The 18,427-nt window shown below is 42.1% G+C and overlaps 1 protein-coding gene across 1 annotated transcript in view; it reads right to left on the reverse strand.

The window, feature by feature from the left end:
- Positions 1 to 763: 763 nt before the first annotated feature.
- usp53b (ubiquitin specific peptidase 53b) overlaps positions 764 to 18,427 on the reverse strand; it is a 49,201-nt gene continuing 31,537 nt past the window's right edge. The window contains exons 11-17 of the mRNA XM_023998039.3: positions 16,226 to 16,394; positions 13,550 to 13,660; positions 13,180 to 13,302; positions 11,007 to 11,817; positions 10,581 to 10,645; positions 1,228 to 1,306; positions 764 to 1,097 (exon numbers count right to left, since the gene is read on the reverse strand). Coding sequence (XP_023853807.3) covers positions 764 to 1,097; positions 1,228 to 1,306; positions 10,581 to 10,645; positions 11,007 to 11,817; positions 13,180 to 13,302; positions 13,550 to 13,660; positions 16,226 to 16,394 — 1,692 coding nt within the window. The remainder of the gene's footprint in view (positions 1,098 to 1,227; positions 1,307 to 10,580; positions 10,646 to 11,006; positions 11,818 to 13,179; positions 13,303 to 13,549; positions 13,661 to 16,225; positions 16,395 to 18,427) is intronic.

Below are 18,427 nucleotides of genomic sequence, written 5' to 3' on the forward strand. Positions count from 1 at the left end.
GCTGTTTTTGTGGAAAATAAAACAATATAGATATAGATGAATCATCATGCAAACACACTGAAAATATATATTATATTTTTTTATAATGACGTCAAGTAATTTGGGCGATGCCAGCATTTAAAATATTTGGATGCTTTTATATTCTACTTAGTTGTAAGTTTAATTGTTGAGACCACTTGTTTTGGACAGGTACTGGTACATGAAACTGCGTATGTGTTTACAAGCAGCTGTGACGTCCAAGCTTACCTAGTCAGGCCGGGTTTTGGGTGGGTCTAGACATGGAGTGTTGTTTGCGGGGTAGCAGGTGGTGGCTGGGGTTGTTCTCGGGGCTCAGTTGGTGCTTGGACGATAGCTGAGAGATAAGAGGGGTGTGGTGATGGTACTAAGTCTGTAGGTGTCTGTAGCAATTGGTCCACTGAGTACGTGGTGAGGGGAAACCTTGGGCTACGCTGACTCGGGTCCAGGTGCGGCTGCAGATGGGGACCTCTCGCTCGTTCCCGCCCTGAGGTACGGGTTGCTCCTTTCTGGGTGCCGAACTTGGAGCTGGGCACCTTGAAAGGGCTCTGCAGAGGGCCATTGGATTCGACTCTGGTTGGGCTGGGGTATGTGAGGCGGGGCGGGCCGTACGCTGGGCGGGGGCTGGTCTGGAGGGTCTTGGAGTAGCCTAAGGACGAAGCAATGGCGCCAACACCTGGTGAGGGGGTCGCTGGGCGGCTTTAGGGTGAGGCAGTGGGGCATGGAGTGATGTTGAGAGAGGGCTCTTCTAGTTCGATATGGGGGGTTGGGGAAGGCAGGTGGATGAGGGGGGACAGGGGCAGGGAGACTCGGACAGAAGGGGCTTGATGTTGCTGGAGCGGTAGGCACTGTCCTCTGGTTCCGAGAGATTTCCAGCCAGGTCGTCAGAGCTGTTCCACTCCGAGCTGCTGGTTTTACCCAGGCGCCGCATGGCGGGGCTATCGCCATGGTGACCACCTCTGTTGTTGTTACTCATCTCTGGCGATCCCATCATGTGACTGCTCCTGTTGTCTGAGGAGCTAGCGTCCCTCTCTGGACCAGCTCCTTTCTTAGAACTGCCGGAGCTGTATCTACATTTTCGTCTGTAGAATAGAATACAATAGAATAGAACACAATATACCTTTTAAGTGCACAAAATATGGATGTACACATTGACAATTAACAACATGAAACATATCAATAACAATAACAATATCCAAGTTGGTACATTACCTTGAACTTGGACTACTTTTCAGGAGATGTGAAACTTGATGGTCGCAGTTCTTTCCCTGAGTTGTCAGTTGATGTTTGCCTAGAAAACAAATAGACAAAGCTGACTCACTGCTTAGGACAAAATTAAAATGAAACCCCAAAATCATGCAATCACCAACATTTCATGGAGTTATTTATTTACATTATTTATAAAGTATGGGTAGTTTTTCCCCCACAATAAATCTTGATATTTTGTCCAAAAGGGAAAAGTAATACAACTTGGGGGTGATTCCATTGAATAAATTAAATCAACAGTTAATCAGGTCTATTTATTCATGATTTCTAAATTAGGAATAAGTATTTGACATTTTAATTTAAACCTCCATTTTCTAGAGACAGATATAAACTGACACCTAATCGCAGAGAAGAGACATAACAAACAGAAAAACACGCAGGAGAGACATTATAGCGAGGGAGAAAGAGAGAGAAAGAAAGAAAGAAAGAAAGAAAGAGAGGGATGGACAGGCAGGTAGACAGACAGAAACAGAGACAGAGAGAGAGAGAGAGAGAGAGAGAGAGAGAGAGAGAGAGAGAGAGAGAAATAGGGAATGGCCTATTTTCAGGGAGATAGCCTATTTCTCTCACAGTGCCAGTGAGTTGGGAGAGTAAAAGCATTTCTGTTTTTCTGACACACGGTGGCAGCACAGTGATGATCTCCACCGCCATTGTCCCTGCCGCCGGATCGACCAATCGGCAGACGGGCCAGTACAGCAGGAGGCAGTATGCATGCTAAATTCATCCACTTTAAAAATAGAAGCGTCATTTTTCCCCCTTCCTTTTTCCCTTCCCTTTATGCAAGGATAAAAGCTGTGGGAGTCGATTTGGCTCTAGATTCACACAGGCTTGACTGTAGAAGGAAGCATTGCTATAAGCTAACGTATTCAGGTAAAGGGATAAAACATGTTCAACTCTATGCTCTTGCATAAAACAATGAAAGAGTGCTTGCAGTCAACACTCGATCACATGAAAATTTGAAAAAGGGGCCAGCAGCACTCACTTGATTCAGTTACAATAAAAGCTTTTCAATAGCTTAGCTTTTATATATATTTACGGGGAGCATAACTTACTAGAGCACACAGTGCTCTACACACAAGCTAACATATTAACAACAATGACTAAGGTGGAAACAGTCAAGTCCAGCTGCGGCATCTGAACAAGCATTTGGGGATTACTGTCAGATTAATGAATGTGGAGGGGCTTAGTGGGTGAACAGGTTAAATCAACAGGTGGACATTCTAGAGACATACAGACAACCAGCGCACAATCCAAAATGACATTCTGTTTTACATTTATTCACCCCATACTGTGTTTTCATTTTTTTTTTCTGTGACTAAAATGGCCTCTTTAGCCTCTGAACCACATATAGGATAAAACTTAACTAAAATGCCATACTCTGGCCCCTCAATAATAAGATCAAGCTCTCAACATGACAACAACAAATTATAGTTAGGATGTTACTGCATTTTTATATTTTGCCTAGCCTCATTCTCCGTGTGGAAAATTGTCAGAAACCTACAGTACTACACAACACATATCCTACTGTACACTACACATGTCTGATAGATTTTGATGTGAGTGACACTTACAGTACCGCTATTTACAGTAGCAACAGTTGGCCATTTGTTAGCTCGGCTCAAAATCTATTTCCACGCTAGGTTTATTTAGCGTTTTCTTCTCGGAAATCATCATGTTTTTTAAATAGCTAGTGCAGATTAGAACGTAAGAGATTTGAAGGGCTTGGTTTTGCATGACTCACCAGGGCTGTGCAATCATGACAAAAATCCTTTGCGTTTAGGGCCTATTGCCCCCATATTCAGTTGGCCATAATTTAGCACCATTAAATCAGGGGATCAAAATGAAAAGTCCCTTAATCTGCTTTTCCTTCTTTTTTAAAGCCTATGTTTCCCTGAAACATTGGTACGGGGGAGGGGAAGATAATACTGATATATCTCTTTTCAAAACACTGAGGATTTTGTCTTTGCTCGGATGTAAATACAAAGTCATCTTATAATACAGTTTGAACATTTTAGCAAGGGTTGAACTATGATAGTGTGATGAAAATGAAGTATAACATTTCCATCACAATAGATAGAAGATACATTATGTATTGTATTGACTTAGAACTATTACTATGATTTTGCAGTTATAATGCTAGATCTATGTAAGAATAAACATTTTTTCAAGTGTTCTGAGAGATTTGTTATGAATGCAACTCTTTAGGGACAGTTTGAAATATGCAAATGACCCTCCCCTTGCACTGTAAAATGTTCTGCACACCCTCCCCCTCATAAAATGAAATAAAAAATAATTATTACCACCATAAGTAACAATAACTGTAGCAACCTTGTGTTTATAAACGTGGATATCGTCTATAGAAGGTTGAGGGTTCGCCGACCACCACAGACAAGCTCACTCTCCCTGCCTGTATCTTTACACTACGACAAGAGCCAGCTGCAGACAATGATCAGCTACTGTAGGGGGAAATCATATTTTCAAAATGTTGATGCTATATTTATAATCATATAAAATATATGCAATGGATTTTCCACCAACAGGTTTCTATGCCAATGCACCACACACAACCAATAAGCAAGACATAACTGCATACCGATTACCAACTTCAAGCACTTATCATCATGGTTTGTGTCTTCAACACCACAACCAAGTAGAGTATGTCAGTCTCGAAAAAACAGAAAATACATCCCTCCTTACTCAATATCGAAGGCTTGGTTTGACAATCTCCAAATGTCATGAACATTTTGTGTTTTGTAACAGTTGTCTCTTTACATTAATCGAATAGCCGTTAAGCAGTTTGGATTATGGAATGATATTCAAGTGGAGTGGATGAACGTGAGAAGATAGCCGACGGGAGACTTTTGAAGTAGCCTAATCAGATTAAAACACTGTGACTAGTTGTGTTTATGCCACACATAAAAGGTAAGACATTTAAAAAGTGAAATTACAAATATTTAGGCTATATTGAAGCGTTAGGTTCTAGGTCAAAGAATAGCCGCACGGATCGGAAAGGAGGCAGAACACTTGTTATACTTTTGTGAGGACAGACACTGGGAGACGAAAAGCAAGTACAAGGAGTGATTTAATAGATACACGGACATATAACAAAACAAGAACAGCGTCTGGACAGGGGGAAAAAAACAACATTAATGCAGACAATGGGAAGAAACTGAGGAAGTGACAGATATAGGGGAGGCAATCAATAAAGCAATAGAGTCCAGGTGAGTCCCATGAAGCGCTGATGCGCGTAACGATGGTGACAGGTGTGCGTAATGGTGGGCCGAGCGCCAGAAAGGGGGAGCGGGAGCAGGCGTGACAACTTTCCTGAATAATGGGCCTGCTGGGAGCATAGGCCTATGTGGACACTATATAGGACGCCTTCGGAGAATGATGATCGGCAACAGACAGCGCATTAGTATCAGAAGTAAAAATACCGCCAGACTGTCCTGCTTACTGTGCCTTTCTATAATCTGCCCTGAGTAGACCCACAACTGATCATAATGGAATGAATGGAATGAAACATTCAAATAACAGGGCTTTTGCACCATTACAATTTACAGCCCAGAGTAGAATTTTACTCAATTGTACTCTCTTGTGGATTCATATTGAACATTTGTGAAGATTTGTGAAGATGTTTTTGTGTGGTGTGATTGATAGTTAACCTATTGCAGATCTTGACAAAAGATTCACCTACCACGATTGTCACTATGGATAGAAGGCAGTATAGACAGTTGACTGGTAGACTACCCAGCTAGCACATAACGTTCTGAGAACCATATGTTTCTTAGAGCTTGGTGAGTGCGTGGTTGTCCTATGGTTATTTTGCATACAACCTTCCCAAAACATTCTGGGAATGGTGCAGGATACCCAGCTACTGTAGCACATACACTATATATAGAGAAGTATTTGGACACCCCTTAAAATTAGTGGATTTAGCTATTTCAGCAACACCCGTTACTGACAGGTGTAGAAATTTGAGCACACAGCCATGCAATCTCCATTGACAAACATTGGAAGTAGAATGGCCTTACTGAAGAACTCAGTGACTTTCAATGTGGCACTGTCATAGGATACCACCTTTCCACCAAGTCATTTCATGACATTTATGTCCGGCAAGAGCTTCCCCAGTCAACTGTAAGTGCTATTATTGTGAAATGGAAACGTCTAGGAGCAACAAAGGCTCAGCGAAGTGGTAGGCCACACAAGCTCACAGAACGGGACCACTGAGCGCTGAAGCATGTAGATGTCCTCGGTTGTAACACTCACTACCGAGTTCTAAACTCTACAAAAGCTGCCAAGAGCTTCATAAAACGGGTTTCCTTGGCCGAGCAGCCGCACACAAGCCTAAGATCACCATGCGCAATGCCAAGCGTAGGCTGGAGTGGTGTAAAGCTTGCCGCTATTGGACTATTGGAATCTGCCCCAATGTATAGTGCCAATTGTAAAGTTTGGTGGAGGAGGAATAATGGTCTGGTTCAGGCTAGGCCCCTTGGTTCCAGTGAAGGGAAATCTTAACACTACAGCATACGATGACATTCTAGACGTGCCAACACTTTGAGGAAGGCCCTTTCCCATTTTACCATGTCAATGCCCCCGTGCACAAAGCGAGGTCCATACAGAAATGGTTGGTTGAGATCATGTTGAAGGACTTCACTGGCCTGCACAGAGCCCTGACCTCAACCCCATCAAACACCTTTGGGATGAATTGGGACGCCGACTGCAAGCCAGGCCTAATCACCCAACATCAGTGCTCGACCTCACTAATTCTGGTATGGCTGAATGGAAGCAAGTCCCGTAGCAATTTTTCAACATCTAGTGGAAAGCCTTACCAGAAGAGTGGAGGCTGTTATAGCAGCAAAGGGGAACCAATTCCATATTAATGCCCATGATTTTGGAATGAGATGTTCGATGAGCAAGTGTCCACATACATTTGGTCATGTGGTGTAACATTCTGAGAACCATATGTTTCTTAGGTGGGAATTACAGTACTTCAGCATAACGTTTCCTACAGGTTTCCCCATGGTTCTATTTAAAGTAATGTTCTCAAATTGTTCCGAGACCATTAAGAAACAATGTCATTCTGTTAGAATTTCAGTACTTCAGCAGAACGTTTTCTACAGGTTTCCTCATGGTCCAATTTAAAGTGATGTTCTCAGAATGTCGCGGAGAACATTAAGAAAAAACATTATTCTGTGGGAATTTCAGTACTCCAGGATATTATTTTCTGCAGGTTTCCTGATGGTGATATATATTAAGTAATGTTTTCAGAACATTAAGAAAACTTTCCATAAATTTTTTTTTTTTAAACATTACTGACGTTCAAAGAACATTCTAAGAATGTCATTTAAAAATAGATACAGTTCCTAGAGAAAGTATTCACACCCCTTGACTTTTTCAAAATGTTGTAGTATTACAGCCTGAATTTAAAAATGATTAAATTGAGACTTGTGTCACTGGCCTACACACAATACCCCAAAATGTCAAAGTGGAATTATGTTTGTAGAAATGTTTACAAATTAATAAAAAATTAAAAGCTGAAATGTCTTGACTCAATAAGTATTCAACCCCTTTATTATGGCAAGCTGAAATATGTTCAGGAGTAAACATTTTCTTAACAAGTCATAGAGTTTAACATGATTTTTGAATGACTACCTAATTTCTGTACCCCACACATACAAATATCTGTATAGGTCCACAAAGACCAGGGAGGTTTTCCAATGCCTTGCAAAGAAGGGCACCTATTGGTAGATAGGTAGAATCAGATATCGAATATCCCTTTGAAGATGGTGAAGTTATTAATTACACTTTGGATGGTGTATAAATATACCCAGTCACTACAATTTACACCTAAAATGACATACCCAAATCTAACTGAATGTAGCTCAGGACCCGAAGCAAAGATATGCATATTATTGATACCATTTGAAAGGAAACACTTTGAAGTTTGTGGAAATGTGAAATTAATGTAGGATAATATAACACATTAGATCTGGTAAAAGATAATACAAACCCAAAAACATGTGTTTTCATTTTTTTTTTCATCATCTATGAAATGCAAGAGAAAGGCCATAATATAATATTGCAGTTTAGATGCTATTTAGATTTTGGCCACTAGATGGCAGCAGCGTGTGTGTGCAAAGTTTAAGATTCATCCAGTGAAGCATTGCAATACTGCACAGTATATTGTATCAAGTCTGCCCAAATGTGCCGAATTAGTCAATTGATACATTTTCAAGTACATAACTATAGAGAACATACAAAAATGTTATGGTAATACAACATTTAAGTTTACACACTCCCAGGAATGTCATACATGATGGATCATTAGCTTATACGCCAACTTTCACAAATCTAGATGGCCGGGCAGGGTGGGTGTGGAGCCAGAGACAGCAGGGGTTGAAACTGTAGAATCCAGTTCCTACATTTGAATATAAAAAAATATTTTATCAAACAAAACTATGCTACATTTTATCTCTGGGACCCTGAGGATGACAAATCAGAGCAAGATTACTGAATGTAAGTACACTATTTACCTTCAGAGGTGAATGTATCAAACCAGTTGCAGTGATAAAAGTGTTTTGTTGTTGTGCACTATCCTCAGACTATCCTCAGCATGGTATTTTTTCACTGTAATAGCTATTGTAAATTGGACAGTGCAGTTACATTAACAAGCATTTAAGCTTTCGGCCCATATAAGACATGTCTACTGTATCTCCTGGAAAGTTTGCTGTTACTTACAACGTCATTCTAGTCACATTAGCGCACGTTAGCCTATGTTAGCATCAACCATCCCGGTACAGGGACACCGATCCCGTAGAGGTTCCTAACTCAGTTGCTGATATTCAAAAACAGGCATCCTGTTTAAAACAATGCACTAAAGTGAAACTGCAAAAAATGTGGCAAAGAAATGAACTTCCTGTCCTGAATTCAAAGCATTATGTTTGGGGAAACTCCAACAGAACACATCACTGACTCTACATATTTTCAAGCATGGTGGTGGCTGCATCATGTTATGGGTATGCTTGTCATGGGAAAGGACGAGGGAGGTTTGTAGGATAAAAAGTAACAGAATAGAGCTAAGCATAGGCAAAAGTGGGAGACAAATTCACCTTTCTGTAGGACAATAACTTAAAACAAAAGGCCAAATATACACTGGAGTTGCTTACCAAGACGACATTGAATGTTCCTGAGTGGCCTAGTTACAGTTTTGACTTAAATTGTCTTGAAAATGTATGACAAGACCTGAAAATGGCTGTCTAGCAATGATCAACAAACAACTTGACAGAGCTTGAAGATATTTTAAAATAATAATGTGCAAATATTGTACAATCCAGGTGTGCAAAGCTCTTAGAGACTTACTCAGAAAGACTCACAGTTGTAATCATTGCCAAAGGTGATTCTAACATGTATTGATTTAGGGGGTTGAATACTTACAGTTGAAGTCGGAAGTTTACATACACTTAGGTTGGAGTCATTTAAACTCGTTTTTCAACCACTCCACAAATTTCTTGTCAACAAACTATAGTTTGGTAAGTCGGTTAGGACATCTACTTTGTGCATGACACAAGAAAATGTTCTAACAATTGAACAATTGTTTACAGACAGATTATTTCACTTATATGACAATTCCACTGGGTCAGAAGTTTACATACACTAAGTTGAATGTGCCTTTAAATTGCTTGGAAAATTCCAGAAAATGATGTCATGGCTTTAGAAGCTTCTGATAGGCTAATTGACAACATTTGAGTCAATTGGAGGTGTACCTGTGGATGTATTTCAAGGCCGACCTTAAAACTCAGTGCCTCTTTGCTTGACATCATGGGAAAATCAAAAAAAAATCAGCCAAGACCTCAGAAAGAAAATTGTAGACCTCCACAAGTCTGGTTCATCCTTGTGAGCAATTTCCAAATGCCTGAAGGTACCACATTCATCTGTACAAATAATAGTACGCAATAATAAACACCATGGGACCCCGCAGCCATCATACCGCTCAGGAAGGAGACGCGTTCTGTCTCCTAGAGATGAATGTACTTTGGTGCGAAAAGTGCAAATCAATCCCAGAACAACAGCAAATGACCTTGTGAAGTTGCTGGAGGAAACGGGTACAAAAGTATCTATATCCACAGTAAAACGAGTCCTACATCGACATAACCTGAAAGGCCGCTCAGCAAGGAACAAGTCACTGCTCCAAAACCGCCATATAAAAGCCAGACTACGGTTTGCAACTGCACATGGGGACAAAGATCATACTTTTTGGAGAAATGTCCTCTGGTCTGATGAAACAAAAATAGAACTGTTTGGCCATAATGACCATCGATATATTTGCAGGATAAAGGGGGACGCTTGCAAGCTGAAGAACACCATCCCAATCGTGAAGCACGGGGGTGGCAGCATCATGTTGTGGAGGTGCTTTGCTGCAGGAGGGACTGGTGCACATCACAAAATAGATAGCATCATGAGAAGGAAAATTAGGTGGATATATTGAAGCAACATATCACGACATCAGTCAGGAAGGACAACAAAGTCAAGGTATTGGAGTGGCCATCACAAAGCCCTGACCTCAATCCTATAGAAAACTTGTGGCAGAACTGAAAAAGCGTGTGTGTGCAAGGAGGCCTACAAACCTGACTCAGTTACACCAGCTCTGTCAGGAGGAATGGGCCAAAATTCACCCAACTTATTGTGGGAAGCTTGTGGAAGGCTACCTGAAACGTTTGACCCAAGTTAAACAATTTAAAGGCAATGCTACCAAATACTAATTGAATGTATGTAAACTTCTGACCCACTGGGAATGTGATGAAAGAAATAAAAGCTGAAATAAATCATGAAAACCTGCAAAATGGTGACTGTAAATCAGGGAAAAACGTACTCCCCTGTTTTGGAGCAGCCCTCCCACCCCAGTACATTTTCAAACTGTCCCTTAGAGAACATGACTGTCTTTCAGTTTAAACTACAAACGGTGAACCTTCACTACATACAGCTGTAGGATCTTAATTGGACCAGTATTGTCGCAGCAAAAATAATCCTGCAGCATGTTGCTTGATAGGTGGTTAAGCAATATTAGTGGTTAGGTTATTAGCCAGCCAAAATTAGGCTACATGAAAAGTGCAATACGGTTAATATAACCATGTGTTATTGCATGTTTTCAGTGAATTTATGTAAATCATGAAGCCCATCTGCCTTTCCTGCAGTGCAGAAAAATTCTCAGAAACAAAAGAGTGATAAAAATAAAATCATACATCTGTACAACAACTTCTATATTAAAAACACACTCTCAAAAGCTCAGAACATCCACTTACCTTGATGCAAAGAGGAGTGTACCGCATCAGGTTTTGAATCACATCTGTTTGGGTGAAGTTGACTCCTGCTGAAAAAAATAAGAAGATTTCAACTCTGAGAGTAAGATCGTTGTGATGCCCCAAGAGATTAAGCTTATGATGGACATTGTGGTGCAACTATCATTGTGTGATATTTAAAGTGTAAAATTAATTGTATTAGCATCTGGAAACACATGGAAAGACAAAAAATCTATATAAACAAATATAAGGCAAGTTTATTAGGTATCAACCTACGAACTCGATTAAACGTAATGAATAGTGCATTACAGTCACTTAATACAAGACTTGAATGTAAACAAAGCCCCTAGGCAATGCTCCTAGGCTTTAGCTCATCAGGCTAAAGCCCGGTCTCTAGATCTGGGTTCAAACCTAGTCTGTCACACATACCTCTGAGACTGCACCTCTGGTGTCAACCGCTGCTCCTTCCCGGCAAAGCTGTCTACCCCGGGCGAGTCAGGGTTGGTGGAGCCGCTGCTCAGCCGGTCGCTGCTCTCGTATCCAGACTCAGTCCTCTGGATAGTCCAGGTGTCGCTGCGCAACAGGGCTTTGGGCCCGCCCTTGGCCCTCCCCCCGCCGCTGCTCCCACCCCCTCCACCGCCCCGGTCTCCGTGCCCACTTGGCCTGCCCTCCGATTCGAGGGAGCTGTGGCTCTCTGTCTCCTGCCGCTGCTCGTCCTCGTAAATCGTCATCAAGCACTTCTGCTGCTTGCGCTCTTCCCTTATCCTGAGACGCTCCCGTTCCCGCTCTTTATCCCTTTCCCGCTCTTTTTCCCAGTCCCGGTTGTCCCGTTCGCTGCCTTGAGGCCTCTCCTGACAGAAGGGTTTAGAGAGCCGGGGGCTACCACCGCCGCCGTGCTGCTGCTGTTGTTGCCGTCGTTCAAGGTCATTCAAGACGCTGTCCACGTTCAGAACTTCCCGGATGGGCCTCCAGGAGGGCTTGGCTTTGTTGCGGCCCGCTCCCGACCCGCCACCCTTCTCCCACGCATCCTGGCTGCAGTCCTGTTCTTGGCGACCAGGGGAGGTTTCCTGTCTCCAACTGTGTCCGCCAGGGGCACCGGATTGAGAGCGTGGGTCCTGGGAAGCTCTGTTCTGGTGGGAGGATGACAACTTGTCAGCCCGGGCGCCACTCCCGCCTCGCAACCTCTGGTCGGCGTGCTGCCTCAGCCCGCCCTCAGAAGGGGATCTGGCATAGGCCATATCTAAACAGGAAGTGACATACAGATGTAGGATCTTCATTTGTGCCAGTTTGCTACAGCAGGACAATAATCCTGCAGCAACAGTAAATGTGAATTATTGCAATTAATGGACATTTTTGTAGGGGTTGATACATTAAGGCAGATCAAGTCTGCCTTAATGTATCTAAACCTCAAATACACTTCACATTTTTATTTTCCTAGATTGCAGGAAAGATCTCCTGCAACAGGGTGATCAAATTAAGATCCTACATGTAAGAAACAGCATTTTTGTTTTAGTGTGCCAACCGTGCATATTGTACATGTGTAGCATTGTAAAATGTATTTAGGCCTACAATCTACATATAAGCTTGATATAGGTGGTTTTTAAATATATTTCTCAGGATTGGATAAATTTTGCATGAAAAATTAATGGCTCGATTGAGAGAAGAAAATCTCCTGCACTTGGTCCAAGGTTTATATCGTAAAAGCCGAAGATATTTGATATTAGGATACAACGCCTTCCAACATCGTCCAGATATGCCAAAAGACAATATTACATAATCTTTCTCTGAATATTCTGTTTTAGATGGAATTTTGGGTCGAGAAATCTGATTGGAGAGGGCACTTTTGGGACACATGTCACATGGTCTTCTGGGAAACACTGGCAAAATGCAACGCACATGGTTAGCTTTATCAGAAAACATACCTCTGACCTGAAAATGTAAGAATAAAACCTAGGATTAGAACAAAACAAAAAAAATTCAAGTGGTGAAGCACTCTGGAACCAATTATTTCCATCTTGCATGGTTCTGTTTGCCCTGAGCCAACTTTATCTGTGTAGGAAAGATGGTATGCTCTTTTCTTGGAGATTGGCCATTGCTGCCCTTAGTTTGCCCTTTTCTTCAGGGCCACATCTAAAATAAAATGCACCAAAACATTATCCAAGTGACCCATCAGGCAATCTATTGGAAGTGCACCGCATCATCATATCACATTAAAGTAAATACAATTTGTGGCTATAAACAGTGTGAAAAATCATACGACCAAACACGAGGAGAAAACCCTTGCATCTTAATAATCTACATTCAGGTTAACACAGTCAAGTATACATTGACTTTGGTTGTAGCACTGTTTGGTTGTATAGTTCACTCATCACACACAACATTACGTTTGTGGTAGTCAGTGACAAGTAACTGCCTCTGATTCAGTGAATAGTCATTTCTATCTGCCACTGTAAGCTAAAATTGTTTCGACAAAGAGACTATGGACACAATATACTGGTTCTTATGCATGTCATCAGCGCTCGTCAATTGTTTTTCAAGGTACCCCTCAAAGTACAGTAAAACGTTACCTTGTGAGTGTAACAATCACTGTACTGCACGTTACCTTTGTGTGGGTCTAGTTTTCGATGCCCTCTTTCAGCCTCTTTCTTTATCCCTTCTACAACCCTCTGGGAAGTCTCCTTGGAAGGATCCCGGAATGTGTTGGGACTAGCAGGTGGGCCTTTCACTAGGGATATTGGGATTGGGATAACACATGAGTTACAACATTTAAAAAAAATCTTAGTTGTCTTCCTCCGCCAATTTGCATTGGCCTTGGGGCCCTGACATATTTCATTTAAGGCCAAAGGGGCCTGGGTCATGTTCTTCAGGGCACCCGGAAGTACAACAATTTTAAAAGTTTTGAAATGGAATCGAAAATTAGGTTCAATACGCTTCAAAGCATGTGTGCCTACTGGCCTTGACCCGGATCTTACCTCTTTTGTAGCCTGAGGTGGAGGGTGGAGGTAGCATCTGCTTATAGGGCCCCTGTTTGGAGCGGAGTGGGCCTGCTTTCTCCCGGACGGCATCCAGCTTCTTCATCCCTGCTACAGAGGCAGAACATCAGACAGGCATTCAGTGAGATTAGAGCTATTGGCCATGTTCCAGGCTGACTACATTTCAGACGCATGCCAGATCTCAGAACGCTTGGATGGGTGTTTAACATGTCAGCTATCCACATCATATGATATAGCAATCTGATGCTTAACTGCGCAATCAATGACGTGGCACACAACCAATGGAACATCTGCAATGCAGCTGGTCTGGAAAGCAACCTATGTGTATGAAGGCCTTTCTTCTAGCCTGACACTAACCCAGCTGATTGAGTTTCCCAACGGTTAGCAGAATAAAGTATGTTAAAGAAGGGCTAGAATAAAATCCTGCAGTGGTGGCCAACTGCACAGGAGGAGAGTTGGCCACCGCTGCTGTAAGCTAAAATACAACATTGGACAATGCATTTAAAAAAACTTCATACTAATGTTGCACATTTTCCACAAATGTTGTCTGCTCCATTGGTGTTTTTTACGACACATGACATGACCCAGCTCAGTAGTTGGCCTGTCACAAACCTGTGTGTCTATCCTTGCCAAGGTGTTCCGCCTCACTAAAACAGCAACTGGCCCAGTCTGGCATTAGTTCACTCCATTTTTGGTAGCGTCTAGCCAGCCCATGTTGCGTCCCAATTCTCTACCCTGCTGCCTTGTGTGTACACATGTTCACTTGCCTTCACGGATTTAAAAGGAAAAGACGGGTGCAAAGAATACGGTGGAAACTCCCTTTAACCCAGGGGTCTCAAACCCATGGGAGCTACTGTATATCAGGCCCGCAAAATGCTTTTTTGTGGGGTCCAGACTGATATCTGATTCCGATTGGAATTAGGCCCTCAAAGGATTTTCTTGCTTTTGGAATCAACCCACATGCGCAATTAGGTAAATGATTTAATATGCTTTTTAGGTCATGCTTTTAAATGCATTAGGGAAGAGCGTCCAATTTGGGAGTGCACACTTTGGAAGAAAGGTAGAGAATTTGGACGCCTAACTAGTGTTACAGCATACCAGCTACTCTTCATCCAAATCAGTAGTCATGTGTGACTATACAGTATATAGAACAACCAGTGAGGAGTATTTGCTAGTTAACCAGGCTTCAATTAGATCATGGAAAGGCCAAAATAAAGTACTCTTATCTATCGGCACGGTGATTAGTAGTCCACCGTTTGGTTGTCCCCCCCAATTTGTTTTCGCTTTACAGTTGTAGCGATATCAAAGAAAAAATGCACTCTTTGTTTACTTTATATAATTAGCCAAATATGGTATGGTAACCGTGTATTTATATTTGATTGGATTTTAACATGAAAGAAGTATTTATGCTCTGAGTAGTCTGTGGCGAGCCCACAAGTTACACAATCTCCAAATCGGGAAAAGGTTATTCTCAGACAAGAACACTGCTAAGGCAGGTTAACAATGCCTAAAAAAAACTATCAACAGCACCGATAATCCAGCCAATACTGCCCAAAAGCAGTATAACAAATATACGTCCTTATATAAACCAATAATCTACCTCAAACAATAACGAAACACAACACTTTAATTACTTACTCTTATCCACATAATAATGCAAATCAAATCCCACTCCAAAAGAGGTGACCGGATACGACGCCCAGGCTAAATGGTCCATTTCAAAGAGCAGGACACCCTTTCCGAAAGCAAGTGCATATTAGAATGGGAACAAACGCGGCATGGGAGATCACTGGAGGGAGTGAAAGCTACCAAGCGCACTTGACCCGGGGTGCAGGGATTGCAGGGAGAGCAGGGATTAGGCAGGCGTGGGCTGTAATCTGCATGCCACAGACGTCCTCATATCAAGTTCAACTCTGCACACGACAAGGGCGGACAATCCCAATCCCCAACGCTCCGTCTGCGGAGCGGTTTTAAAAACAATGCCAGACGCCATCACATTGAAAGGATGTTTTTTTCTCAAAGCGACGGCAGTGTTAGTTGTGTACTGTAGGCCTCTGTATTACGCATGTAGTGGAAGCAGGATAGTACATATTCTCTTTCCACAGCTACATTATTTGAGGGAAAATGTATTGATGCTGGGTTGTGGGTGGTGGATACCTGTATGTGATTAAGATAGAACCTTGTGTATGGCAAGAAAATTGTGGAAAGACAATGAGGACGACTGTGAAACAAAGTCTACTTTAGGCATTTAGGTAAAATGCATTCTACTTAAATGCCTTAAGTAAAGTGTTACCAACATTTTTGCACCAGGTGGTAGTGACCGAAAAAGTGAATGTTTAACGACCCTAACCTACCCTGCCCCACACCTCCCATTAAAGGTCTGCTACACTGGACACTTAATTTTTGCTGAGCGTGAGACGCTCTCATTCATTTCAATATAACCAAGAACCTACAAAACTTTGCATAAAATTATGTTCTGGTTCTATTTTCAAGAATTTGAAGTGCGGCACACGGCCAAAAACTCTTCATAAAGTGGCTCACGCTCTGCTCACGATGGCAAAAATAACGAGTCCAGTGTAGCAGGTAAAAACCAACTGTTTTTGTGACGACTCATTGTGACACACATGTAAACCAACCGTTGAGGTTTCTTCTTACCTGGCACTTCCCCGTTGACGTTGGATTTAAAGCGGGGACACATGGTTGTTTGTCTGGGCGCGTCCTCGCTGGAAACTGGGGTACCCTCCAGGTTAGTGTAGAACAGGAGCAGTGGCTGGAAATGTCCCCGGATGCATTTAGAGGCCACGTCTTTCCACTTGGATCCGATCTAAGAAGAACATAAAAAGAATGTAAAAGTGAAAATAATGTTTTAATGTGTAACTGACATGTTTGAGACTAAACGCTAAAGAATAGCAACTACTATGTTGACATACATGACGTTTTTATTTTCTTCATATAATGTGAAGTACAGACAATTTTCTGTGTATTTCTACAGTACCAGTCAAAAGTTTGGACACACCTACTCAAAGGTTTTTCTTTATTTTTACTATTTTCTACATTGTAGAATAATAGTGAACACATCAAAACTATGAAATAACACATATGGAAACATGTAGTAACCAAAAAAGTGTTAAACACATCAAAATATATTTTATATTCTTCAAAGCAGCCACCCTTTGCCTTGATGACAACTTTGCACCCTCTTGGCATTCCCTCAACCAGCTTAATGAGGAATGCTTTTCCAACAGTCTTGAAGGAGTTCCCACATATGCTGAGCACTTATTGGCTGCTTTTCCTTCACTCTGCGGTCCAACTCATCCCAAACCATCTGAATTTTGTTGTGGTCAGATGATTGTGGAGGCCAGGTCATCTGATGCAGAACTCCATCACTCTCCTTCTTGGTCAAATAGCTTTTACACAGCTTGGAGGTGTGTTGGGTCATTGTCCTGTTAAAAAACAAATGATAGTCCCACTAAGCGCAAACCAGATGGGATGGCGTATCGCTGCAGAATGCTGTGGTAGCTATGCTGATTAAGTGCGCCTTGAATTCTAAATAAATCGCTGACTGTGTCACCAGCAAAGCACCATCACACCTCCTCCTCCATGGAAACCACACATGCGGAGATCATCCGTTCACCTACACTGCGTCTCACAAAAACACGGCAGCTGGAACCAAAAATCTCAAATTCGGACTCATCAGACCAAAGGACAGATTTCCACCGGTCTAATGTCCATTGCTCGTGTTTCTTGGCCCAAGCAATTCTCTTCATCTTATTGGTGTCCTTCAGTAGTGGCTTCTTTGCAGCAATTCGACCATGAAGGCCTGATTCACGCAGTCACCTCTGAACAGTTGATGTTGAGATGCGTCTGTTACTTGAACTCTGTGATGCATTTATTTGGGCTGCAATCTGAGGTGCAGTTAATTCTAATGAACTTATCCTCTGCAGCAGAGTAACTCTGGGTCTTCCTTTCCTGTGGGGTTCCTCATGAGAGATAGTTTTGTGACTGCACTTGAAGAAACGTTCAAAGTTCTTGAAATGTTCCAGACTGACTGACCTTCATGTCTTAAAGTAATGATGGACTGTCATTTCTCTTTGCTTATTTGAGCTGTTCTTGCAATAATATGGACTTGGTCTTTTACCAAATAGGGCTATCTTCTGTATACCACCCCTACCTTGTCACAACACAACTGATTGGCTCAAACGCATTATGAAGGAAAGAAATTCCACAAATTAACAAGGCACACCTGTTAATTGAAATGCATTCCAGGTGACTACCTCATGAAGCTGCTTGAGAGAATGCCAAGAGTGTGCAAAGCTGTCATCAAGGCAAAGGGTGGCTACTTTGAAGAATCTCAAATATAAAATATATTTTGATTTGTTTAACACTTGTTTGGTTACAACATGATTCCATGTGTGTTATTTCATAGTTTTGATGTCTTCACTATTATTCTACAATGTAGAAAACAGTAAAAATAAAGAAAAACCCTTGAATGAGTAGGTGTGTCCAAACCTTTGACTGGTACTGTACATTTAAGTCCATTAGCAGACGCTCTTATCCAGACGACTTACAAATTGGTGCATTCACCTTATGATATCCAGTGGAACAACCACTTTACAATAGTGCATCTAACTCTTTTAAGGGGGGGGGGTTAGAAGGATTACTTTATCCTATCCTAGGTATTCCTTAAGAGGTGGGGTTTCAGGTGTCTCCGGAAGGTGGTGATTGACTCCGCTGACCTGGCGTCGTGAGGGAGTTTGTTCCACCATTGGGGTGCCAGAGCAGCGAACAGTTTTGACTGGGCTGAGCGGGAACTGTACTTCCTCAGAGGTAGGGAGGCGAGCAGGCCAGAGGTGGATG

This window comes from Salvelinus sp. IW2-2015, linkage group LG13 (genome assembly GCF_002910315.2).
Source record: "Salvelinus sp. IW2-2015 linkage group LG13, ASM291031v2, whole genome shotgun sequence".
Lineage (NCBI taxonomy): Eukaryota > Metazoa > Chordata > Actinopteri > Salmoniformes > Salmonidae > Salvelinus > Salvelinus sp. IW2-2015.